General features: G+C 31.5%; 2 protein-coding genes across 2 annotated transcripts in view; one reads left to right on the forward strand and one right to left on the reverse strand.

The window, feature by feature from the left end:
* LOC125824334 (uncharacterized) overlaps nucleotides 1-27,858 on the reverse strand; it is a 185,237-nt gene that overhangs the window by 118,874 nt on the left and 38,505 nt on the right. The gene's annotated exons all lie outside the window — the stretch shown is intronic.
* On the forward strand, nucleotides 11,313-15,907 carry LOC125824275 (B3 domain-containing protein At2g36080-like). The gene is made up of 3 exons (XM_049503625.1): nucleotides 11,313-12,055; nucleotides 12,727-13,016; nucleotides 15,070-15,907. The coding sequence occupies exons 1-3, from the start codon at nucleotides 11,338-11,340 to the stop codon at nucleotides 15,118-15,120; spliced, it is 1,059 nt and encodes a 352-aa protein (XP_049359582.1). The 5' UTR covers nucleotides 11,313-11,337; the 3' UTR covers nucleotides 15,121-15,907.

Below are 27,858 nucleotides of genomic sequence, written 5' to 3' on the forward strand. Positions count from 1 at the left end.
CTATAAAATGTTTGGACACTTAATTAAATTGATATGAATACCATTTTTCTGATATTTTGTTTTATAATAAGAGGGATCCGCAGTCATTATCCTTTGAGTGCACACAAGGTAAAACTCCTGCTCTTGTGCAATAGCTCGCTAACCACACAGGAGAGGTAATCCGCACTAGGCAAGCCCGATGCGACGAGCTCGACCCAGAAGGCAGATTCCTTGAGAAATTTCGAACATGAAACTAGCCAAACAAGGGGTTTCTCATAATTAAATAGGAAATGAAAGACAATTTATTGAAATAAAGATATTTTTATACTCATTAAGTAATAATACATGTATTATTCGATCAAGTTATTGATCACAAAGGTATTTTTAAATCAAAATATTAACTACGAACATATTTATATAATTTTACATAGTTTAAAAATATTTTTACGATGTATAAATAAAAAGTTAACACATGTTGGTATAAGAAGTGGGAGAAAAAAAGGAGAAAGAAGTGGGCGGTGGCAGAATGCAGCTGAAATTAATTGGGCCTGAGTGTTTTTGTGGGCCCACAGATAAGTGGGCCTCCAACTCTATGATCCATGCAGCACGCTTTTTGTCAATTAAATATTAATAATAGCAAAATATAATATGATTTCTAAAAGGAAAAATTGGGACCATTTTCTGAAGCAGGCCTAACAGCTAGAAAAAGTGAAGACGTGGCTTCTTACGATAGACTGTAAGCAGATGTTATCAGTAGTTTCGACGTAGAGAGACTGTTTTCGATAAAATATCGACTTTAAAAAAATCTAAAATAATATAGAGAAAATAATAACGGAAATGAAGACAATCATGTAAAATCTGACAACGATAGTCGATAGTCATAAAAAGATACAACGATAATCAAATTGTAGAAAATATCACAAATAATAACAGAACTAAAGGATAATGACAAGAGTAGTACGTGGTTGCTTCTCATACACTACAACAAAAGAGTCATTTAGTGGCAAATGTATTTCTTTTAGTGGCAATTGAGTTGATGTTAATTTCACCCAGAGTCGATAAAGTCTTTAGCGACATATATATAGAATGTTGATTATAAATATTCATATTCATTATTGCCGTTAAATATAATATAGTACCAATAATATGACTACGCTTGATAATTACCACTGAATTTTTTATTTGTTTTAGTGATTTAATATTTTTTAATATTTTTTTGGTTACTAACATAAATATATGATTACACACAATAAAAGAGTATATATATGCATATTACAAAAAATCACTTGTTCATTGTGTGCTACAAACATATAAATTAATAGAGCAAAATTCTATTTTCTCTATATTATTAACTGGCTGTACGTGCCTATATACCCTACATTATTGTGCAATTTACTCCTTACAAGTATATATATTACTTATTAATTAATATTATAATAATTTTTAATATATATATAGATACCTCCATAGAGCATGGCGCCTATATATATTTACCTAACAATATCAACATTTAATTTGTGTAAGAAGATAACATCCATCTCTCACATTTATACTCTTCTAAAAACTCAAATAGTATGACATTATATTGTAACATCACTAGCTAAAGTATGTAATTCAATAGTGTACAAAAAGGGACAGCGTTAGGTAGGGTTCAATGAAAAATTACATAATTTATATATGATTAAAATATTTTATATGTATATCTTGTAGACATTGAACTTCCTTTGACAAATTCGTGTGTTTACTTCTATCTTTTTAGTGAAAAATCTGACTCCGCTACTATATGTAATCGAACTTTACTATCTCATAAAATGTAGGGTATGGAGTTGCTGTAAATAGTTAGGCGTGGTCCTGAATGGTTTTTAATTAATTAAAGGGCTATTTATTTGTGACAGTATGTATGTAGGTCCTAATTAATTAATTGAGAGCTCTAGAACAAAATACTTGCATCATTTCATAGACTATTAACTTTTATAGTATATCACTATTAAAAAAAAGATATTTAGGGATAATAGCTTCATTTTTTTAGCAATATTTAGTGGTAATTGAATTAATATTAATGCATTTAGAAAAAAAAATTAGTAGTATTTATATAAAACATTATTTATAAATATTCATAATTATTATTACCATTGGATATAATATTATAATGACAATGATATTATCAATTATTATTACTAAATTCGTTATTTATTGTAGTGTATGAATTTTTTATATCATCTACCACTAATTAGTAAATTAAACAAACAACGGATAATTCAATTTGTCTATAAATATGGCAGCTTGAAACTAAAAAAATCTTCACATTATCAACCTAAAATTCCAACCCACATGAGATTAGTGAAATATCCACAAATTTTGTGAAAATACTTTTAACTTAATTTTATGTTTTCCTTCACCAAATAACTAATTAGTTTTCTCTTATTAATTTATTTTCTAAAATTCCTTTTTTTTCCTAATGTTCTAATACATAAAAAACTTTATCTATTCCTAGTTCGATGGATAAGTTTGATGTTTGAATTGAGTGAAAAGAAAGAAAAAAAAACACAACCTTCATGACTTATACAAAACGAGTTCTATTTCCGTTAGGAACTGAGGTGTTGTAGGTTATTCTATCGTAAACTCTAGTTCATTCCTATATAAAGGGTAATATATTTCCTTGAAGAGACATCTAGAAAATTCTATAAATTCTCCTACATTCGAGAAATACAAGAGAAGAATAAGGAGGAACAAAATTGTACCTGCATTATTTATCTTTAAAATATTCTTGTTTCTTCATATTTTTTATAATTATAATTTATTTTCTGTCACTTTAAAATTTATTACAAACATGTACTAGGTAGAATTGAGATGCAATTATAGTTGATGATCATCAAGTCTTTGTAGTGCATCAAAATCATATCTTATCAATCAATAAAACAAGTCCAACCAAAAAAGTGAAACTCGATCGATCAACCAAAAATATAGACGTAATCACGTAACTACACTTGGTCTAAAACTTTTTTATTATCCATTATCCAAGATATTTTTTACATAGTTAGGTATCTTTTAGATAGATCCCTCATTCAGAGGCGAAATTAAAATTTCGATTTTATGGTTCTAAATTTTATAATGACAATTTTAAGTGATACTGATTCTAAATTTAATATATATATATATATAAACGTTGTTTAAGAAAATTCTATTGAATTTGGCTAAATTCACGTGCAGACTACTAGCTCCATCCAGTCGCCCACCCCCTTCCTCCATACCAAGATAACGGCTTAGCCTCATGATTGATCAGATTGTATGGTCACTGTAAAATTAAGTTTAAGGTCCACCTTTGATACCCAAATTACAAGAAATAAGTAGCAATGCATTCCGAGTGTGGCCTCGTGATCAATAAAGTGCTTAAGAGTTCTCAAGTCTCAGGTTTAACTTTTAGCGGAGATAAAAAAATCACTAGATGATTAATCTTTCTGTCGTAGTCTTGATCAGGGGTGGAGCTAGCATAGAGTCATCCGAACCCCCAATCCCCTTCGGCGGAAAATATTACTATTTATACATGGTTAACATTATTTTTTATGTATATATCGTAATTGTCGAACCCCCTTCAATTAGTTTGTGGTTTACTTCTTCAGATTTTAAACCCCCTTATTGAAAATCCTAACTTCGCCATTGGTCTTGATGAACAGAGTTATGTGATACCTATTGCTGGTAGGGGAGAAAATTAGTCCGAACACCCTGACCAAAATTTTTATGAATTTACACATATATCATATCAAAATTAATTGTACGTTTATTGTTATTGTTGACCCAAATTATTAGTGATCCTAGTCAGAATAGTCAATTGTAATAATGCTTTCATAAAAAAAGAGTATTATTTTTCACCCTGCACTAGATCTATAGTATTTTTTGTTGTGTTGTTTGGATTAATGTTTAACAATAATAGCTATATATAGTTCTTCTGATATTGCTAAAATTAGAAGATAAAATATTTGTAATTTACCTAACTATGACTATGTATTATATGTTTTGATAGCTTTATGAACCAACTTATAAGTGACGTTAATATTTGAAATATATATATATATAGGTTCTAATCCCAACGTACCCTTCTTTTAATTATTTATTTATTTATATGGCTTTCTATGACCCAAAGAGCAACACTTGGACTCAAGGTTAATTCTAATTTCGATGAAGCACATGTTAATTAATATATAATCATAGTACTTAGAAAAATAATTGTAGACCTACTTAATTAGATGCCAAATTAATAATTATCAACACCAAATAATAATAAAATATTAGCTCAATTAAATATAATTCCCGACAGTACTCTTTTATTTTAATCCCTATAATTAGTGATTAATTAAATTGGAAGATGCGTATCAACCAGTTTAGATTATGATTCATTGTTCTTGGTCTAATATAATCTTTAGGCAGATATATGTTACATTGCACTAATACAATCCAATATTATATTTTTAATTTATTTTAAGATGCATTTGATTTATTTTAATGAATTAATAATAATGCCAACTCACTAAAGAAAGACTTGGTCATTATTATTTCACGTATACCTGGCTGCATTTTATATTCTCCAAGACATTATTATTATTTCATTTTATTGATAGTATTATTATTATTGTGCTGTTATGATTATAGGATAAAAATATTATATGGGGGGTTCAGTAAGTAATTAAGTGTCACACATAACGCAAAAAATATTATTTGTTTTATCCATTATATTATTTTGAAATGTTCAATAATATTTGTCCAATTTATAAAATCAATGAATAATTTATTATTTTATGTCTATTTTACTCTTGCTATTGACTACTATTGATTTTTCAATATTTATATGACTTGTATTTAATCTATTTAATAAGTGTGATTTAGTAAAATTACTCCTATCATTGGCTACTTCTTAATACTTACGCCAAGTCAATAATAAACAATTGGACAGAGAAAATATAAAAAGAAAAAGATTTATGAATTGTAGCTCATATGAAAAAATTAGAAAACTTTTTAATTATTTGAGTGAAAATCTATTTTTTATTATATATTATTTTCAAGAAAATAATTCGCTAATACTAATTTTACGATGAAATGACAAATTGGTATACCCCACCAGATAGGTTTTCTCACTTGAAAATTGGACAAGTCCAGATTTGGAAGTATTTAATTTATTATTTCTTGTTATCACCTCACTTTTTCAAAGTAGTCACCACTTTACCCAAATATCTCATGATATTATCTTGTTCCACCCCATTTGGACAATAATATTTTATTTAGGATAATGTAGCTAACATTTTTTAAAATAAAAATCCTCTCAACAACATGATAGATTCCACACCTAACAATTTGAAATGTATTCCATGACCAAACATGAACAATATAATATGCATGTAAGGATTTTTTTAATTTGGAGTTTCAAAAAGTTTCATTTGATTAAGTAGCAATTTATTCAAACTTTGTTCTTTCACAAGCATACTATATTAATTAATTAAGTATTAATCAACTCATGATGGTAAGTACTTAATTCTTTAATGCTTATATATATTATTGAACATATAATTAACTAACCATAAATAGAGAAAATCTTTAAAAAAACTAATCACTTAGTGGATTAATTATATTCTTCATACGTATCATTAGTTTTGATTTATACAAGATTGACACCATTAGACACCCTTCAAATGTTTAACGACCCCATTTAATTAATAATATAATCTAAAATAAAAGATAAACCTCATACGTTGGCAGTGGTTGTTTGTTAACTAGTTATTATATTAAAAAAGCATACTTTATTATTAGAGGATTATTACGACTACATCATCGTCAAAGCCCTCGATATGAATAGGTTGGTTGATTAAACACAAGATAGGCAACTAGAAAAAATAATTCATGAGGTTTTAGAAAACAATAAATAAAAGCGTGAGTATATACAAACTTGACAGATGAAATAAGAATCATTTTTAGGCAATCAATCAACTCAATCCATGCTGACTCGACTATTACGTTTCAATCCCAAACAAATTAAGTGATTTAAATTTTTTACTTTTCATGTCACTCCATGTATTATATTCCTATGATAAATGATTGTGTGAACTTATATAGATGGGTAGTATTTTATTTTATGTATAATATTGCTCGTGAATTGGAGCCAAATTAAGTCAGATAGAAGGTGGTTTTTGACTTTATCTTTTTAATAAAATTAAAGAGATTGGAAGGGGCATGTGAGGTATGTGTTAATGATTGATCTTATAAGATGACACAAGATTTTTTTTATTGAGATTTGAAAGACACAAAGCTTCCCAACAACCTCAATTATATATATTTTTTAATTTTATTTTATTTTATTTTATGTGTGTTTTTTCCCCAACATCTACTTATTAAACAACTACTCATACGTACGTTTTCAAGGGTGTCTGAATCTACCTGGAAAAATGAGGTGGGATTTGTCTTAAACACGTAAAGCATGTATCCTAAATTTTGTTGAAGAGATAAAAGAAAGTGTTCAATTTGATGATTTGTACTCATCATCAACAATATCAATGAAAAATGAAACTTGTTTTTTTTTTTAAATTCGATGTCCGATATTTATATTAGAGCTTGACTAAATTTAAATTTGCACTGGATAGTCCAACATTGGGAGTAAAACGCTCCCTAACAAAAGCAACTTCACACCCAGAAGATGACTCAAACTCAAGAGTCAAGACCTTGTGATTAAGAATGAAAGAGTACTTACTATTCCACTAAAACCCTTGTTGGTTAAAATGAAACTTGGGTTAAGATAAAACATGAGAGCATTTTAAGAAAAAAAGAATTTCAATAAGGGTAAAATGGATATTTTCAAGTTAAACAGTTACTACTATATATAAAAATATGTCATTCTTTCTTGGACTGACTAAAAAGAAAAATAAGTTACATAAATTGAGACAAAAGAAATAACTAATCTAACCTGAAAGGTTATCAAAATGTATAATACATACATGCACGTATCTTTAATTTGGCTCTAGCCAAATATCTCTGTCCTTTAATTTTAGTTGTGCATAAGTAGATATTTAAATTTGCACAACTAAAATTTGTATAAAATTGAACAAGTAGACGCATACGTCCTACATAACAATTTCATGAGCTATAATACTCTAACTAATTTGTATTATGTCATGTCAAAATTATATATCTATTTATTACCTTAAACAAATTTACCTATCTATTTATGTATAATCGAAATTTAAAAACATCAATACTAATAGAAATAATGATCTCTTTTTAACTTCAACTTGAGAAGATATATAGTAATAAATGCTTGAGTCTAGCCACCAACTTGTCACAAAGATACAAAAAGGGGGAGACCATTTCAAATAGTGGACATGAAATGTATAGATTCGATCACTTGCTACATATTTTATTTTATTCTAATTAAAAGATTAACGTATATATTTATATTAAATGATGACCATTGACGACGTGCTTTGAGAGTCAAAACATTGCAGAGTTCTCTGTATCCAAATCCTTTACTTATTGTCTACATTCAGTTTTCCCCTAAAATCATATAAAATATCGATGTTTCCGTTTATAAGATTTACTTTTTTTAATCAGTTTTTTTTGAAAAATAATATATATCTATATTTAATAATAATTTAGGCTTAAAATCCTAATTCTACTAATTCTAAAATGTAGTACTATTTTTTTCTGCATTTGATTGGAGTTGATTGGAGGTATTAGCTATTAGGCAGTTCTATATATTATTTATCCCATCATTTATACCTTAGTGATGAGATAAGTTATCCCATATATAGAGTGAAATAACTTATGTCAAGATAATTTCTTCTGAAATAACTAATTCCAAGATAACTTGTTCCTAACCAAACGCTAATGAATTGATTATATCCACAAAATATTTATAACTTATTAAAAACCACAAATTTCACAAATCTTTCTTATTAGACTTCATATTTCTATATTTAACAACAATTTAGCTTTAAAATTCTAATTTCACTCTTAATAAAATAATTTATGTCCACATAAATATCTATAATTTACTTTTAATTTTTTTCTTAGATGATTTATTAAATTAAAGTCTTAAACACCATATTCTTGTAATTTTTTCTTAATTAAACTGTATCATATAAATTAAAACAGAAAAGTACTATATAAGTATCTTTGGAATCTATACTTATTCTTTTATTCGTCTATAAATACCTATTGACAGAAATATACACACTTATTCGATGAAATAAATTGAGTTGCATATAAATTAATTTAAATATTATTATAATAATTTTTTTAAAAAAAGATTGGAGAGAGAAGTCCAAATCAAAATTCAAATAATTAGAGAAAAATGAGAGGAGAGAATTGAAACACGAATTCTAAAGAAGAAAAAGGCGGTTTCCTTCTCTTTTCTATTCTCATTGGACAAATCTTATCTCATCATCTTCATAATTAATAACATCTCACCATTTATTTATTATTTTTTGGTTTTCTTCTTAGCTTCATCCTCATCATCATAAAATTAAACTAGGAATGGCCAAACGTTAATAATGTCGGTTTGATTTTGAAGTTTATCAGTTTAATATATTAATTATCAATTTATCGACTATTGATCATTCTTGAAGAATAACTGAGAGTCCAAGACATACAAAAATATAAGTATAAAATTAAATTCTAACTGAAATCACTAAATCAAATTATATATTTATTATTAATCTCGATTCTATTTGAACCACTCCTAACTACACATAACTCTCAAATTATTACTACTATCTACCTTTCAAATTCCTCATGTAAAAAAAAAGTGTCTTAGGCTTAACCCCTCACCCTCACCCCCCCCCCCCCCCTCCCAAAAAAAAAAAGAAAAAAGAAAAAGAAAAAGGAGAACGTGTGGGCGATTAGCGTGTTGAAATAAACAACGGGGACCAAATATTAGCACGCTTATTTTTCAATTTTGCATTTACTCCAAAAGAAAAACAAGAATATAAGAGTGAGTGTGTGTATAATAATAATAATAATAATAACCTACTCAAATCACATAATTAACGATTAAATGGAACCAAACTAATCAAACATACGCAATGATTTATTCTGTCCTAACCTTACTCAATAAATTTATATGATATCTATTACTAGTAAAAAATGGCAAATATTTTTAAAAAATAATCAAAATATACAAAAACAGACCTGAATACAACGCTCAAAAATAGAGTACTATTTTTAAAAAACCAGCTACAACATTTTATAGCAGTGGATATTAAATGGTTTCACTAATTGTTATTTGTTGGTATGACAATTATTTTTAGGTGGTCCTAGGTTATTATTATTACGAAGATACTTACTATGCGATGCATCAGGTGCAAAAACTAACCGTACAAGCGCCAGGCTCAAATTAAGGTGGTGGGTCATAATTTATATTTTTTAAATTAAAAATAAAATTTTGGAGTCTAATTTTTTAATGCATTTTAACTTACATAATAATTTTTTTAATGCATTATAATAATAATAATTTAGTCCACCGGATATTTATATTCACATCATATGCAAATCACAATTTCAATGACAATTGAATTTATTTCAAAATATACTTATCCTATCTCAATTTATGTAATAGCGTTTGACTTGATACAAAGTTTAAAGTTTTTTTTTAAAAAAAATTCTATTGTAAAATAAGACATAGATACTTGTGTGCTTATAAATTATTTCATCAAGAGTAAAGCATACATTTTCATGTTAACATATTATTACTAAATATAGAAATATATTATTCTTTTTTATAAAAAAATGAATTATATAAATAAAAATAAACATAGAAAAAACCGAGTCATATAAAATAAGACAGACAGAATAATATTTAGATAAAATTATAAAAACTTAGCATGTTTGTCCACCCACCCAACCCACCCCTAGAGTATATCTATTGTAGAGAAGTGGTACAGTGTCAGCTGGGTGGGCCTTACTCACTTCATGATCTGTTTGTTTGGTTTAAGCACAAAGGCCTTAGCCAGCCAGCAAACATAGTAACATGGCCTGTATTTCATAGAATTATATTTATAGGGGCGGAGCTAGAATTCAAATATGAACTCGATCGAATTTGATAATTTTTTCTTAAAGGTATAATTTTATTAAAAGATTTACTAAATACGTATAAATATAGTAAAATTTGAATTCATTATTGTAAAATTTAAAATTCTAACTTCGTCGACTATGACAATATATGATGATATCTATAAGAAAAATAATCTTTTTCTTATCCCCCAGATTCATATGAAGATACATCTTCTGCCAATTTCAGTGCCACCAAATATCAATATATCTTTTATATATTTTGCTTCCTTCACTCATTATATTATACTACACTATGTACCATTTTTCTCCCACAAGATTAAAAAAAAAAGGTCAATAATCCCGTGAGTCTTACATATTCTAGTACATAATTACATAGGAAAAAAATATTTGAATCATTTCAATGGGATCCACATGAAAAAGTAATTTCTACAAAAAAGAGAGTTTATAAACCAGCAACATTTTGAGCTGGTTACTTAAATCTAGTTTTAGACATCTATAACAATAACAAATTTTGAATAATTTTATAATATAAAAATAGTAGAATGTACATAAACATTACACTATCTTATGAATATAAAAATGTCATTTTCGAAAGATCATTGACTCAAGTTATTCATATCAAAATAATTATAAAAAGAGAAATTTTAAAACAATCTGAAAACTAATTATAAAATACTCATGTAAATATATGACTCACTTTCATTTTTAGTCAATTTAAAAAAAAATGACACATTTTTATATTTCATAACAATTTAACTTTAAAATATTCATTTTGCCCTTATTGATTTATAACCACACAAACTTTATAATTTATTTTAGATCACAATTTTTTCTAAAATATATATTTTACATTTCGTATCAAATTAAATTACTTCACATAGAATAAAAATAATATATATATTTTTTTTAAAAGTGCGAAGTTGAAACTGGACCCAACAAAAAATAAAGGAAAAGAATACGTATGTGTATATTGAAGATGGTCACTATTCACTAATAAGAAATGAATGTTAATAGCACAAATTTAATCAAATATAATGCTAAGTTTAAGTACTTACTAACCTTCATAAAGAGACAAGGTATGTGATGTATGAGTACTGGGTAGCTGCCTAGTAAATTGCACTGAATATAATGATTGATTTTTCTTCTTCTTATCACGCAAAATACCTTAAAGTAAAGTACTCTCGTACTTACATCTCTATCTACCCCCACCCCCCTTAAATACCTACCTTTTCCTACATCATTTTTGTAAATAAAATAAAGTAAAATAAAAATCTACTTTTTATATATCTCCCTTTTTTGTTCTTAGAAATGTCCATAAACCATATTTCTTCAGAAACATTTTGGTGGACCAAAAAACAACAATCTTCAATCCCAAATATGTTTGAGTTTAACCTTAACAACAACATGAGCAACAATACTCATAATGAAGATGATGAGGAGCTAGGACAAAGTGAAGACAAATTGGAAGAAATTCCAAGAGATCATTTGTTTGAGAAACCATTAACTCCAAGTGATGTTGGAAAGCTTAACAGGTTAGTAATCCCTAAACAGCACGCTGAGAAGTATTTTCCTCTCAGCGGTAATAATAATAATAATACGAATAATAACGATGGCGGTACTGAAAAGGGATTATTACTGAGTTTCGAAGATGAGTCGGGAAAATCATGGAGATTTCGATATTCTTATTGGAATAGTAGCCAGAGCTATGTATTGACTAAAGGTTGGAGCCGTTTTGTCAAGGAAAAACGTCTTGATGCTGGTGATATTGTTTTGTTTGACCGACACCGGTCAGAATCTGACCGGTTATTTATAGGGTGGAGGCGGAGGAATACTGCCTCTGCCTCCACCTCTATCTCCACTCCTGCTGCAGTATATCATAGCACTGCAGCAGCGGCGGTGACTCGAAATATGGGTGGTGGTGGTGGTGGTGGAGGTGGAGGTGGGTGGGCCCACGTATACTACGGTGGGCATCCTTATCCAAGCGCAAGTGCAGGTCTTCTATACCAACCTGACTGTCTTCATGCAGGTATCATTTTCTTCATATGTACATTACATTCCGTTAAAAAAATTTTTTTAATCATATATGAATATTATAATTTTTCGTCGATTGAATCCTTGACTACATTATCCATGTACAATTTGTAATTTTAAGCTATATATAAGTCACTTAATTTCTACTCCTTTTCTGTCTTTCACACTGACAGATTGGAGTTTTGTGAAAATCAGTACACTTTCCAAATACATTGGAGATAATTAATTTTAGAATTGATGTTATTATTTTTGTTATAAATGGCATATGCATAGTAGCCCCCCCAAAAAAAAAAAAAAGAATGCAAAAAAATAATAATTTATTTTTAATGTGAAAAGAAATGTTCAACTATACCTATCTTGGTGGCCATACATGTTGCAAAGAGTTGTATATTTTGTCACATTGCAGAAAGTTTGTTTTGTAGGTTTCTAACAAAGATGATGATATTATTTAACTATTGTATTATAATATAACAAGTGGCTACCTATCTGCATATATAAACAAACAAAAAAAAGTACTGTTGTTTTGTGTTTTGTATATCTTATTTAGAGATTCTTGCAAATGCCATATGTTTAGGCGGAGCTACAAAGAGCTGAATCTCAGTGGATCACGATAGCAAAACCATTCAATCACTTACCTTTTCCTATTTGTTTGTGACATAAATATAGGGGGAGGAGCAATGCCGAACCAAACAACAAGTGTGAACAATAACACAAGAAGACACGTGAGGTTGTTTGGGGTTAACTTGGAATGTGAGGCCGATGATTCATCGTGGTCGGAGCCACCCCCGACTCCAGACGGTGGTGGCTCTTCTACATCGAGCCACCACCAGGATCATGGTCGGAGTCAGGATCAAGCTAGCCAACACTATTATCAATACCAATTTCAGTATTCAAAGCCTCATGTTACTGTTTCAGCTGCTGCTTCTTCCTATAATAATAACCATCACAATCACAAGGTACATACATGACTCTTAAATTATTTTATCAATGTAAAGTTTTCTTTTTCTCTTTTTAGACTAATTAGAAAATTGTTAAAGATGTGACTAGTCTCACTTTTCAACTATGATTTCCTGTTTCATTTACTGAGACAAATATATACAAAAATCTCTACAGTTACCCTAAGCTAGTTATATTATAAGTATACTATTTAGTAGTAATATTTAATTCTAAAACTAGTATGTGCCTAACAAGTGGATTAGTTAAAGCAAGATAAAAGTCATGGTAAAAGTCGCTCAAAAAAATAAATTAAAAAAATCTTATGTTTATAGTAAGTAGTCTAGTTGAACAAGTAATGTTCTTTTTTGGAAGCAATCAAATATTTTTTATGCTTTTAAAAAAAAAAAATGATGATAAAACTTTTTGGAGTAAATTTTTTATTTTTCTTTCTTTTACATTTACCTTCCTTTTTCTAGTTTCCAAACAAAAGTTTTTGATTTTTTTAATGTTTTTTATTCTTTTTCTCCTTTTGTTACACCTGTTGAGTCGTGTGAAATGAAAATACCCTGGGGGCTAAGCCTGGCATGCCTTTTAATAATATAGTAGTATGTTATCATGTCAACCATTTCATGTGACCTACTTGGTTTTTTCTTCTTCTTTTTTTTTTTTTTTTTGGGGCGGGGGGGGGGGGGGTAATGTGGTCCAAACTTCTATAGCTGTAATTTAAAACAACTTGAAAGGCAGCAAACTCCAATGTACCTAATAATATTTATTTTATTTTATTAGTAGTTCAAATAGACTAGAGGGTCAAGATGAATCACTACAAAAAAAAAACACTAATTTACTACTGATTTTTCCACTAAAAAATGTTCAAAAACTTTTCCATAGATATTTTGATTAAAACAATAAAAAACAGAAAAAAATAGTAATATTTTCAAATGAAAAAATTATGAAAGTTTTCACTGTTTTAGTGAGAATTTGTTCCATCATATATTTTTTCAGTGAATTTGTTTAGTGAAAAATGACTTAAAAAATCATGATAAATATATTATAACACAATTTTTTTACTAATTCGCAGTGTAAAAATCTGTGTCTAATAATAATAATAAACTATACTACATGTTATGTAGTCAACTTTGGTAGTCACCACCAAGAATCAAGTACTACTTTACAGCCAAACCAAACTCTTTGCCATTCAAGAATATCTTGAAATAACACCAAACACATCAAAGACTTAAGCTACTTTGCAATGGACCATTTTAAGCTTGGATAGTGACAATACACATTACTTTTTTTGTGATTGATTGAATCTCAATACTATTCCTTTCCCACTCCATATCTTTTTTAGGTTTGAAGACTTTGGGACCCTAACATTCAAAATTAGGTTTATACAAATAAAACTACATCTAGTAAGTTTCCAAAAGATAATGCTTGGGCTAGTTCAATATAATCTCCATTATTTTTTTAGTTTAGAAAGTGACAATTCATTATTAAAGTCAAATTCTCCTTTATCTATTTTCTAATAAAGGGGCTCTGACTAGAGGTCCAAAAATCAGTAGGAGAGTAGTGACATTCTCACTGCAACAAATAAATGATTTCACAGCAATAATATAAGTGTCATTATATTATATTTAAAGGTAATAATAAATATTGGTATTTATTGCCAACACTCTATACATATACCGCTAAAGAATTCACGACTTTGGATGCCATGGCAGTATTTTTTATTATTACGAAATGTCTCTTTTGTTGTGGTATGTTTAGAATCAACAATGAAATACCGTCTTGCTTCTGTTAAAGATAGAAAAGCTTAATTTATTTATAATATATAATCTCCTTTTAATGATGCTTTCAACCCTTTTAAACATGTACTTAATTCTTGATTCTTCAAATTGAGGCTTTGCAATTTATTACTAGTAATAACTAAGCCACCAAATAACCAAATGGTCCACTGCTGGTATATATTATTTTGTTACTAATTCTTTTTATTTTATTTCTATTGTTTTTGAATGCTCAAACCTCTATGAAATAAATGATGGGATTGCTAATAATTATACTGTATGGTTGTAACAGGATATGAATTTCTCAAGAGATGTCAACCAGATGAGATATCACCAGGGATAAGATCTGTAGATTTGACAACCAGGATTGTCTATTACAGGCACTTGGAATTTGTTTTTATTTTTTTCTTTAAAAAATATTCTTGAAAAAATAGGAAAAGAAAATCCAAAAAGGGTAAAAATCCCAGATTTTCTGGCAACTTTCTCCCCCTAGAAAAAGGTAGTATATATCATAAAACTTTTAACACCTATTCCAAGTCCAGAGGGAATTGATAGAATGAAAATATTGGAGGTGAAGCTTTGAAAGAGACTTTAGGGTGTCTGTGGGCCCATCAGATTATAGCCTGAGCAGATGGAGGAATATATATATGGTCAATGTACATTCTATCCTTTACCGACCCCACTTGTGCGATTCCGCTAGATATGTTATTGTATTTTGGTTGCTACTGTGGAGATTCTGCCTGAAGATTTTTGTGAGGGGCTTTCATCCTAATCATGACAATTGACCAAAACTGAAGGATAGTAATAGTAAGACGAAGAAGAAAGATGGTTCTTTTACCAAAGTGGTGATGGTAGTGGTAGTGGGTGGTGGACTTGTCTTGTTATTGGTGATAAGATGGATGTCTGTCACAACCCATTAGTCATTTAGGAGGACAAAAAATATGTTCTTTGCCAACTCTTGAAAGGCAACTAACAGTTTTAACTGCTTTTCTTTCACATGTTGATTCAATGGCATAATACTTTTTGTTCAACAGTGGTAGTAGTAGTATGTATATGTACATTGTACTTTTTGTGTTTCATGATTCATATGAAAATCTGATGAAAAGACTCATCAATCTTACCTGTGTGAATTGTAAGTTTCATTTGTCACCAACATCAGTCAAATAACCAGAAAATTGTAGTTTGAATTTGAATATTCTTAGAAGTCTCTACTTGTCATAACACTGGCACCATAACTTTATTGTTTCTAAGCATTTTTTTATTCGCTAAATCTCCAATTACATCTTTCTAAGGAAGCAGTTAATATTTTTAAATTGTCTTGGAGAATCCTCACAATCAGCTTTAGAGTTGAATTAGGTTCAAGATTCAATTTTTTTTTGTATCCCTCAATGTATACTCAAAGAAAAGATGTAGCAAGGTGGCCAGTAATTATCTGCTGATAATTCCAATATTGTCATTTTCTATTTTGACAATAGAAACTGTCCTATATTTCACATTTTTTAGTGTTTTATCAAGATATACGAGTTCATTCATGCATTATCCAGCAAGCAATTACTCCAAAATACAGGAACATTTACGTTTTAGGTAAATGTGTATACAACTGAATCGTGAGATATGTGTCCATATTTTTCTATGAAATTCTTGCGGAGTAATAAGCACTTACTTTGTTAGAATGAGGACAATGGCACCGCAAATGAAACATGAATACGGCTTTGGAAGCATGTCAATCACTTTCCATATAGCACAGGCTGCAGGCTTTTCATTCTGGCCACATGTCCAAAACACAAGTTGCAAATGAATTGGTAAGAATATAACACTATGCCTAGTTGAATAAATCAACCAAAAGAAGAAAAGTTTGATGAGTATTAGTACTAGTACTTTTTTGTGTCATGGACCATTAAGAATCAAGAAAGAAAAGGATGCCCCATTGACTTCTACTAAGGACTCACAGCAAGATTTTAGTGCTCCTGCAAGTGGGAGAGTGTCACTAGATACACAAACAAAATAGAGGTGGTGGCTTATCACAAGATTGAATGGACTCCTCTTGCAACAATAGTCAATCATCACAGTAACAAAACATCTAATAACAGAATGGACCATTTTCTTCCATTAGTTTTCTTCAAGCTCTACATTTGTAGTATGTTCTTTACCTTTTCTACATGCAAGTGGATCAAATTGCGTTGTTTCAATCAGATGATTACCAAGAGAATGTACCTAGACAACTCTTGATAGGATAATCGAATCACGTGACTTGGTATTCTCCAAACCGGTTGGCAGCTATTTCACACACATAATAATTGAAGCTAGCAGTCGAGAGTAAGGCCAAAATCACAGTACATGCACTAAAGAAACATAGAATAATTCCTGATTCAGTCTTATGTAGGATCCACGATGATGATAGAACTATAATTTATCGGACATGGTAGAAGATTCTTATTACAATGTGCTCAAATGAAGACCCATGTGCTTGACAGATTTCAATCAAGAGACAAATTCCATGACCCCGCCAACATATACCTAATAAGAAAACCCACAAACAGTCACATATGGGTCCGGAACTACAAGTGCTGAAACTATCCTAATGGAAAGCTGATGGCACGTCAAATAAAGATGGCAAGAGATGCTTTATCAGAGGAGGCTCTAGACACCGAGCAAGACACCTCGATGATAGATTCAAGGGCTAAATCATTATATGCTTTTGCTTTAGAATCTGCAGCACATACTATGGGGAATAAAGTACCAAATAGAAGGCAATATTTGGGTGGAAGTCATTTTCAACTATCTTACATCCAATCCTGGCTCACCTGACCTGTTTCGGTCTAGTCCTGCCTCCTCCATCAGATTTAACTTCAAGCCACCAATTACTCCAAAAAGCAACTAAAAAGCTCAAATGACAACTCCCTTCCCACATGCATTTGGTGAAGGCGCACATTATATAGGCTTATGTATTTGATCCTGACCTTACACGTTGAGGTTCAATTGATGTCAAGCCAAATCACTTTTACAAACAAGAGCCTCAATGAGTTGAACATTGACCATTTGCGATGTAATCTCCTTCCCCCATTTCCCCAATACATACTGAAAGCAAACCACAACAGCATCAGTAATTATGCAGAAGTCCAAAGGTCAAGTTCGTATAGAGTATTTAAGAGAACTCATAACTTTTACTTCGGAGGCCAAGATTGTTCTTTGGCTGCATAAGTGTCCTTATGCAATTTAGCGTCCTCATTTTTTCTCCATGACTTGTTGAATACCTTCTTGATATCCCACTATGAAACCTTTAAGTGCAACTTTATAAATTGACGCTCTTGTCATGTAAACACGCTGTAATGCTGGTCGTAGTGTCTACTGTCTCCATTCTACGCTTGCATCCACAGCTAGGCTAGAAGAGATGTCAGAGGTTCAGAACTCAAACTAGAAAAGATTTGATCCGAGTTAACTACTCATTGAAGAGACTACAAAAGAAGTCCAACTAATTTATAATAATATTGTATTAGCAAGTATGTGCTATAAGTCAGATTGGAAGAAATAGATATTCAGAATATGGTTACATGCGTCTTTAGTAAACTCTCACGGGGTTGTATTATATCCAGGATACATTTAATTCTAGCAGGTTTTTTAATAGCACACTATAACTTTAATATTTAAGACTTAAGGCACTCACTGACCAAAAAGCTACCTGATTGTTCATACCTGAAGACAAATGAATCATAGAATGAGAAGCAACAAAAAATTCATGTAAATTCAGTTGCCTGTCCTCTAGGTTAATCCAGCTTTAAACTTTAAGTCCTGCCTCACTCCCTACTTAAAGTTGTTACAGATGAACTAAAAGACTATATAGCAGCTGTAGTCCTCTATACAAGTCACTTCTAACAGTCTTAGTAGATAAAATAGGAGAATGAACTCATTGTAATTGTGTTCTTCTATTTTTCAAACTGAGTCAGGTTGCACGGGAGTGAAAGCCTGTGTTAGGATTAATTGAAAAAAAAACTCTACACCCTCTCGAACAGGATGATTTGGAGGCGACTTTATCTGTGAGCTTTTCATAGACAATATGGCCAGCGGAAGCCTCCACATAAGGTTACTCAGCCCCCTAACCTCCCGTGAACCCCTCTTATGCTACCCTCCTAAAAACACCCAGGAAAAACCCCACCATGCAACCTATACCCCTTAAACCTATTGTATACCATCACGGCGAACTCACGGCTCGTTGATCTGTGGATAAAGTTGATCTTGTGATAGTAATTATTTTTGGATAAGGTATAGTCCAGAGAATTTATTATATGCTATTGTTGGTAAATTCTCTAATGGATGGATGGAAATACAAGAATTGCAAGATCATTCCTACGCAATGTGAGGTGAATTGTAAGATTTTTGTGCAAATTGCAATGGACATGTTCTTATTCGATTGACATTGCTTTAAAATTATGTCCACTTGTTGTCGAAGTGTGCTTACTATCTCAAAGCCAAGGATGGTTTCTGTCAATTGTGTCCTCATAGTGGGATCCTTGGTTTGATTCGGAAGAAGAAACTTCCATTGCTATTGCATGGAGTTCCTTTTACTATTTTGCCTCCTAAATTTTTTTGTAAAGGAATCCTAGCTAACTTGCTCCATCAGTTGGGAAGTCATTACATGTTGAAATGGCAATAAAGAACAAAACAAGGCCAATTTATGCGAGGGTAAAAGTTGAAGTGAATTTACTTGGTGAATTCCCAAAGTGTGCAAATTCAAATTGGTGTGGTGAGGTGCTACTAGAGAGGTAAGAACGAAATAGATAACGGTAAGCATAATTATATGCCTAAACATTGTAAAGAACGCAAATTACAAGGGCATAATATGGTTGTTGAGTCTTACATCCTGAATTAATTGAGGAGACGCAAGGAAATAATGAAGGCAACGGTGATGTTGAGAACAATGGGAAAAGTGTGGAACCAAATAACAAAGGGAAGGCTCCTCCCAAGGTGTTAAAGAGTGGATAAGTTTTAAGGAACGTGAGTGATAAATGGAGATGGCAAGAAGCTAGAAGTAAGAAATTTAATGCCCATAGATCTCAAGAACAAAATTCATCGAAGGATGACAATAAGGCTTGTTGGAGTCCCACATCAGTGGGATAATAAGCACCTTGGTCTCGTTATATGGTCTTGGGCAGTTCTCCCCTTAGGAGGTAGCTTTTGGGGCAATCTCAATTCATTGTTTCCGATGATGGGACCCAGCCTTATATTGTCCATGCTCCAGATGTCCAATCATGGATGTGTGGGGGGTTCGAATCCCATCCTAATAAAGGAACTATGGTTCCTACACAAACTGGGAAATAATTTGCAGCACTTGTTGATGAAGTGGAAAGCCAAGATAGTGATGCAAACTGACAGCATTGGTGGAGGTAATTGATGCCTCAATTGGAAAGGGGAAGGTTAATCCTAATCCTACTGGGATTCAATTGCAGGCAGAGGCTAAGGATTCTAATCCTAAAGGAGCTGAAGTTGTTGGACATGGAGCGGGGAAGACAAAGAATAGGTGCAAAACTCAAAAGATTTAATGATGAATGCATTTTCAAGAATTTAAAGGACCTATTTTGGGGGTCACACACTTGATCAAGAAGGAGCCACATCATGCTCTTTAGCTAATATCTTGTAGCTTGGATGATACTCCACTTAGAAGTTTCTTTAAATTCTTGAATTTTTGGGCTAAGCATAAGACTTTCCCTGACTTAGTGAGGCAGCATTGGAGGACATATGTACAAGGGATTTTTTCATCATCTTTCATCACAAATTGAAGAATGTTAAGCAAGCTTCGATAGGGTGGATTAAGGCCATACTGGGGGACACTAATAAAGTCATGAGGTTCAATGAAGAATGTTAAGCAAGCTTTGAGAGGGTGGATTAGGGACACTTAAGGTCATGCTGGGGGACACTAATACAGTTCATACAGTTTCTTTCTTTTGTTATTTGTTATCATCTGTTTATGATATTTAAGTGATCGCACTATTTTGCTGATGTTACTATTCCTTGCATGTATGCTGTACACTGCTTTTCTATTAGCTGGCATGTTTTCTTCACTATCGTTTTTTCCTTTTCATTACTACTTTGATTTGTTTCACTTGAGTTGAGGGTCTCTCGAAAATAGTCTTTCTACCTCCATGAGGTAGGGGAAAGGTATGTGTACACTCTACCCTCCCCAGACCTCACTTTGTGGAATTTCACTGGGTATGTTGTTGTTGTTGTTTGTGATGCAGAATCCTTCTAGTATTTTGAATCTTAAACAAGAGACTTTTGCCTTTTTCACTATCATTGCTCTAACAATAGTGTGTATGCTATAACTTCTAACTAAGCCATCAAATTCATGAAAGCAATTCTAGTCTCAACAGTTTTTTAATGTCTGAACTAGACCTAATATTCTATTTGCAGGTAAACCTAAAGGATTCTGTCTTCATTGTCTCTTTCACGGAGTAGCAAATCACATAAATGATCGATCAGTATTTCTACCCAGGTTACTAAGGCTGTTCAAGGCATAATCGCTAGCTAGTAGATTATAGAGATTTAGAACCAAACTAGCATATCCCACCATTCATATTTCCAGTTACTACAAATGTCAACATGGTATGAAGTCCATGACACAACAGAATTATATAATTAGTTCTTTCCCTATATATGCTTCATACACAAATTTTGCTTCACAAAATTACTAATTGCAGTTAACATACTCCTAGTACATTTGGCATAAATATTTGCCAAACAAAGAGACAGCAACAAGACATGCAATAGTTAGGGGCAGGTAAGGGTCTTAATATTAACGTAAAAAGCAGTTCTGTTTGATGCAAACAAAACGTTTGACATTAGCCACCTACATAATTTTCCACAAGAAAAGAAAGTTTGCACTACAAGAAATTAGATTTACGAAATAAGTACTTGCTAACATCTATTTGACAAGCAAGTGTCAGTAATTTCAAAGTAGGAAATCTTCCGACATTTATATTACAATTGGGTGCTTCCTAGATGATGCATGATCCTGGGCTGGGATGCTTCATGCGTGGGCTACCTTTTTGCTATTACAGTTGGTAATTAATTGTGACATTTATTTACGACTATTTTTAAAATCAGCATAATGAGTTTCCAACTCATTTCTTAGGACATATTTAAGAGGGTTTGGAAAATTTGGATTGTTGGTCAGACTTGTGCAATCGTCTACAAATTATGAGTGACACTATGATATTGCCATGCTATGAAAGATTGGGAGAGGCTGGTGGAGCCGTGGAGGTGAGGGTAAGGAGGAGGGTTTCAATTAACGAGAACCAGTTCGGTTTGATGATGGGGCGATTACAGAAGAAGATTGGTGGAGCAGTATACGGAAAGTAATAGAGACTTGCATATGGTGTTTATTGACCTTGAAAAATCATACGACAAAGTTCCGAGAGAAGTTCTATGGAGATGTTTGGAGACCAAAAGTGTTCCAATCATGTACATTAGGACTATTAAGGACACGTTAATGGAGCTAAGACCCGGGTGAGGAGAGGAGACACGTCACTTTCCAACGGTAATGGGGTTGCATCAGGGGTCGACTCTTAGCCTGTTTTTATTAGCTTTGGCTATGGATTTTCCGACGCGACACATTCAAGAAAGGTCCTTGATGCATGTTATTTGTCGGTGACATTGTACTGAATAAGGAGATGCATAGCGAAGTTAACGACAAACTTGAGGTGTGGAGATAGATCCTAGAGTCAGATTGAGCAAGACTAAGACAGAGTACGTGAAGTGCAAGTTCAGTTATGTGCCTCGTGTAGCAGAGAAGGAAGTAAGGTTGGATTCTCAAGTCATCTCCAAGAAAGGGAGTTTCGAGTACCTGGGGAGCTATTATTCGAGGAAACTGAGAGATTGACAAGGATGTTACACATCGCACTGATGTGAGGTTGTTAAAATAGAGTATAGCCTCTGGTGTCTTATGTGATAAAAAGGTGTCACTAAGATTTAATGGTAAGTTCTATAGAGCAATAATTAGACAAACTTTGTCGTATGGGGCAGAGTGTTAGCTAGTCAAGAACTCTCATGTTCAAAAGATAAAAGCTGCAAAAATGAGGATGTTAAAATGGATGTGTGGGCTTACTAGGAGAGATATAATCAGAAATGAAGATATTCATGCCAAGGTGGAAGTGGCCATGGACAAGATGCGGAAGTCTAGAATGAGATGGTTTGGGCATGTCAAGAGGAGATGCATGGACGCCCCAGCGAGGAGGTGTGAGAGGTTGACGATAGAGGGACTGAGGAGAGGTAAGGGTAGGCCAAAGAAGTATTGGGGAGAGGTAATCCGAAAGGATATGACGAGCCTTGAGCTTACCTAGGACATGACCCCTGATAGGAAGGCATGGAGGTCGAGGACTGGGGTAGAAGGCTAGTAGTAGATAGTTTTGCACCTGGTTTCTCTAGCTAGTGGTATTAGAATTATTTTTGATATTTTATTATTTTTCTATTACTACTTGTTGTCTCGTATGCCCGTATTTTCGTACTTCTAGTTGTTGCTTATGTCTCTATATGTTGTGTCTTTGCTTTCTTTGAGTTGAGGGTCTTTCAGAAACAACCTCCTCTCTAACTGACAAGGTAGAGGTAAGGTATGTGTACACTTTAACCTCCCCAAATCCCACTTGTCGGACCACACTGGGTACGCTGTTGTTGTTACTTACTATTGTATTGAAAAAGTTTCTTTTGCCATTTTTCTTTCAGAAATGAAGTTTTAAATTTTATGTCATTGACATGATACCATAACCATTCAAGCTCAAAGTATATACCTTAATGTCATTCACATAGATCATTTAAACTGAAATCGGATTCCTCAATACAACATTCCTCTATAGTTTTGTTTCCCCAAAAAATGGGAATATTTGTAGCCTTCACAACTAAAATTGTGTTAAAGTCAAATAATTTGTCCTAAATCAATCAAATAACTAACCTTGGAAAAATGAGTGATTTCTTCACTTCTTGCAACTCTTCATCCATTTCCTGTCCAATTTGCTTGGTGGAGCTGCACATTCGAAAATCATCTGGTGGAAAATAGAGGCAGATAAAAGCAGAAGGAAATCTCCCCATTTGTATTCAAGTACAGGTCATAGCACTCAGGTTCTTCTGATCAATGTAAGACATACTTTTTTCTTCTTTTTTTTTCTTGAAAAGAAAGATGATAACACATTATCAAATGCAAATCCAACAAAAGTCCTTCCTGGTTATAGGGTATACACTATACAGTATAAAACAGAAGGTGCAAGTAGATTTATATACGATAATAAGGAGTATCTAAACCAAGACACTTGTACATGTGAAGTGTACATAATGCACAAGTATTTAAGCACACAATCTTGTATTAAAGCATATGACAAAGTTCATTTACTTTTTCTCTGTTAAGGTTACACACAAAGTCCACCTTTCTGCTAAGCCAGCTTCCTGTGAGTAAGCCAGTGCTAAAAAAGAGGACTAAAGAAAAGCTAAATATTCATTGATATAGATGCAGTGCCAATTACTTTCTGCCAATTGTAGCGGTGACTGGTAAGCACTTCAATTAATAGTTTGCAGGATTTCTAGAATAGGAAAAGGCTTTTTCTTTAGAGTAAAGACTCTTCACTTGATTCTTTCGGCCAGCTCAGCGAATGAGTGGCCGTATTAGACACCTCTTCATCTTACGGCTAGTGTGCTATTTGAGATACTTGAAAATGGGTGTAGCGATAGAATGTTTTGAATCAATAATTCCTCAAGAGTCCTTGGTAGTACATTTAACACAGTTATTCTATACATTAGGCCTTAGCAGTAGTAAGGCTGACTTGAAGTATGTAACTGAGAAGCAGACATTTTAATATTCGGATCTGGTTTACAAATAAAGAATATTGAGATCCAAATGACATCCAAAGTAATAAATTACCCAGGCAAGTTCATAACACCCTTTCAACATCTGATGGTATGAACATGTTCTTTTGCTTTACATCCCACAAACAATACAACAAGAAGGATTCAGTCAAAGGCAGTCATATGAATTTTATCAAAATAAGAGAAGATAAGAAGAGTTCAAACATAGCATGACTAACGAGCTAATCTTTGGCAATCCAACTCATTTTGAACTAATAGAAATCCAATTCTTTAACAAAAAGCTCATGAAGTCATAACATTCAATCTAGAATTCTATTATGGAAACACTTACACCTTTCATTTGGAAACTGATTCTTTATATGCTATCATCATCTCAATTCCTCTAAAAACATAGTTATGAGCTAATTAGCATTTTCATCCAAATAATAGTATCTTAACAGTTAAGACGCTCCATTCGTAATATCTAATAATCTTCTCGAGAAGGTCAGTTGATGCATTTCATATAACAATATGCTCATGAAACAATATATACAACTAAAGAATAAGAAGTTCTTCCAAGTTCCAACTAATAAAAATAACTACAACAGATGCAGTATCAGTTGCAGTATGTCTAATATATCAGTCGATCGACTAGCAATACAAAAGCTAAGCATTCCATACCTTGTTTTAGCAATGCAAAAGCTAATCAGTGACCATATCAACGCCACATAGAAAAGGTCCTTCCCACCAGAAGCAGAGCTAATAGTCCACATGCGGATTCAGCCTCAAATATATACAACTATTAAATTCAGATTCCATCAAGTTGAAATCATAGCTTCGCCTCTACTGAATTCCCACTTAAAACAGCAGTATGGGAAGCCTGACGAAAAAATCATAATCAACTGTTACTATATAGTATTAGGTTGCTAACGCAAACAAAATATGAGGATTCACAATTAATGAAAAACATTACTATTAACCTAGAAATACAATTGAGGAAGCTTACTACCACAGTTTTCTCGATCGATAGATGAAACTGAATGACCGAAAAAGCAGAAACGCCCGCACTTCAGATCTTCCATGCCTGAAATTGCACGTACATACATATAAAAAAGTTGTCAAAATCAAGCTTAGCTATGGTTTGAGTTTCTCTCTCGGGCAATTTATCAAACACCTTATGCAATCTGCAACTCCAATTTTTTCTTTGAAAACTGAAAGTGAACAACAGACCAGGCGGGAGCAGAATTTGAATTTAATGGAATTCTAATCACGGTATAACTTGTTTCCATTACTAAACATTCGGGCCGAATTCGTAACCAACCCATGGCTCTGCCACGCTAACATTATTCGTAATATTAGTGGTGGAATTAAGATTTTTACTAAGAGAAGAAATAAACATTCAAAGAAGTCAAGGATATATCTACCATATCTACACAAAAAAATGATTTTAAATTTTTAATTATATATAAAGAGTGCAATTTTCCACTAATCAAAGTTCGTATGAACCCATTTGCCCTATTTGGCTTCGTCAAATGTATGCATGTGGACAAGTTTAAATGTCTACGTGCAACAACAAAGTTAATAACATAAATATCGGTTGAGACCAAGTTTTCAAAATGATTATTTAAAAGTATATAAAATAAAGGGTTGGTGATTCTAAATGCTTGATTATGTATATAAAAATTAAAATTATATTTTATAAAAATATACCATTAAAATGATTATTTTAAATATATAAATTGGTCTCATTTGCTTCTCTGTTTGCTCTGTTTTTTATTCATTAGCAACTCGTTCTTCCTCTCTTTTTTAATGGTTACTAATCAATGTCAAATACAACTACATTTGAAAGAATTTAGTAGGTGGACAGGCTCTTTAAGACTATCAACGTTGTCCTAAGAACTTTCCGTCTTAAAAAACTTTAACATTTAATTTTTATTAAATTCAAAATTTTCTATACACATAATTCTTCAAGTATTTAGATTCACCAATCTTTTAATTTAATTTATTTTATATATTTAAAAATAATCATTCTGTTAAATAGTTAACTTTTGTTAATTTTAAGGATTAAAACCGCACACTTTAAATAATTAAAGATTAAATATGCATGATCAAATAACACAAGGACTAAAACTAAAATTATACAATAATACAGAGATTAAAATCACCGTTTTCCCTTTTTCACAAATGCAGCTTCATAAGTTATCACATAATTGTAAATAAGAATTAAATTGGACCAAAACAACCTTCGAATCTGTTTAGGTCCATAACCGTCCTCCAATTACGTGAAATAAAAAATATTTATAGTTTATTACGCTCCATATCTACAGTTTTGTATATTTATGATTTACGGCTACAGTTCTTAAATTTTGCTATTCGATTTCTAATTATAAAAATTCAATATTTGTATAATTCAATTTCTAATTGTATATATTTAGATTTTGTATATGTTTACTCTAGTTATCTGTATACAATTTGTTGATGTATTTGATTTGTGTAAGTTATGAAAAAATCATAATAAATTACCCTGCTTGTATATTGGCAAGCGAAATATACAAATAAAATTCTGCAAAATTCCTAAATGTATAAATACAAATTTTGTATATACTTGCCTTATTTGTATATTGGAAGCAAAATATACAAACGGACATACCCGAAAATGTAGTTATGGAGTGTAATTAAGCAAACTGTAGCTATGAAGCATAATTAAGTTTAATCTCTTTACTATTTATGAAATTTTCTCCTCTTCTAATTATGTTCATAGTTTAATTAACACTAATTAGTCTCCTAATTAAGATTGATTAGGTCCGTGTAAGCAGGGCATGATTAGACGAAGTTATAAATCAAGGTTATCTTTTTACTATTTTCCATCTATTTAAACTACTTTTTGTGTCTTTATTAAATAATAATGAGTATAATAATATACGATAGCCAAATTTTGGGGAAAAAAGATATTTGTTCTATCGTATTAAGGGTATAATACACAATATTCTTAATAATTATGTCATATATTAGTGTCTTAATAAGAAATCTTCCTTAATAATTATGTCATATATTAGTTATTGAATTAATTTCCAATTACTCTTTGTCCCAATTTATACATTCACTTTTCTTTTTAATCCGTATTAAAAAAAAAAGACACATTTTTATAATTAGTAACAATTTAACTTTAAAATTTCAATTCTATCCTTAATGAAAATAATTGAAAGACACACAAACCTCTCAAACTTATTTCATACCATAAAATTTTAATTAACTCCCC

This window comes from Solanum verrucosum, unplaced genomic scaffold (assembly GCF_900185275.1).
Source record: "Solanum verrucosum unplaced genomic scaffold, falcon-dt-bn FXZP01000125.1, whole genome shotgun sequence".
NCBI classification, from domain to species: Eukaryota; Viridiplantae; Streptophyta; class Magnoliopsida; order Solanales; family Solanaceae; genus Solanum; species Solanum verrucosum.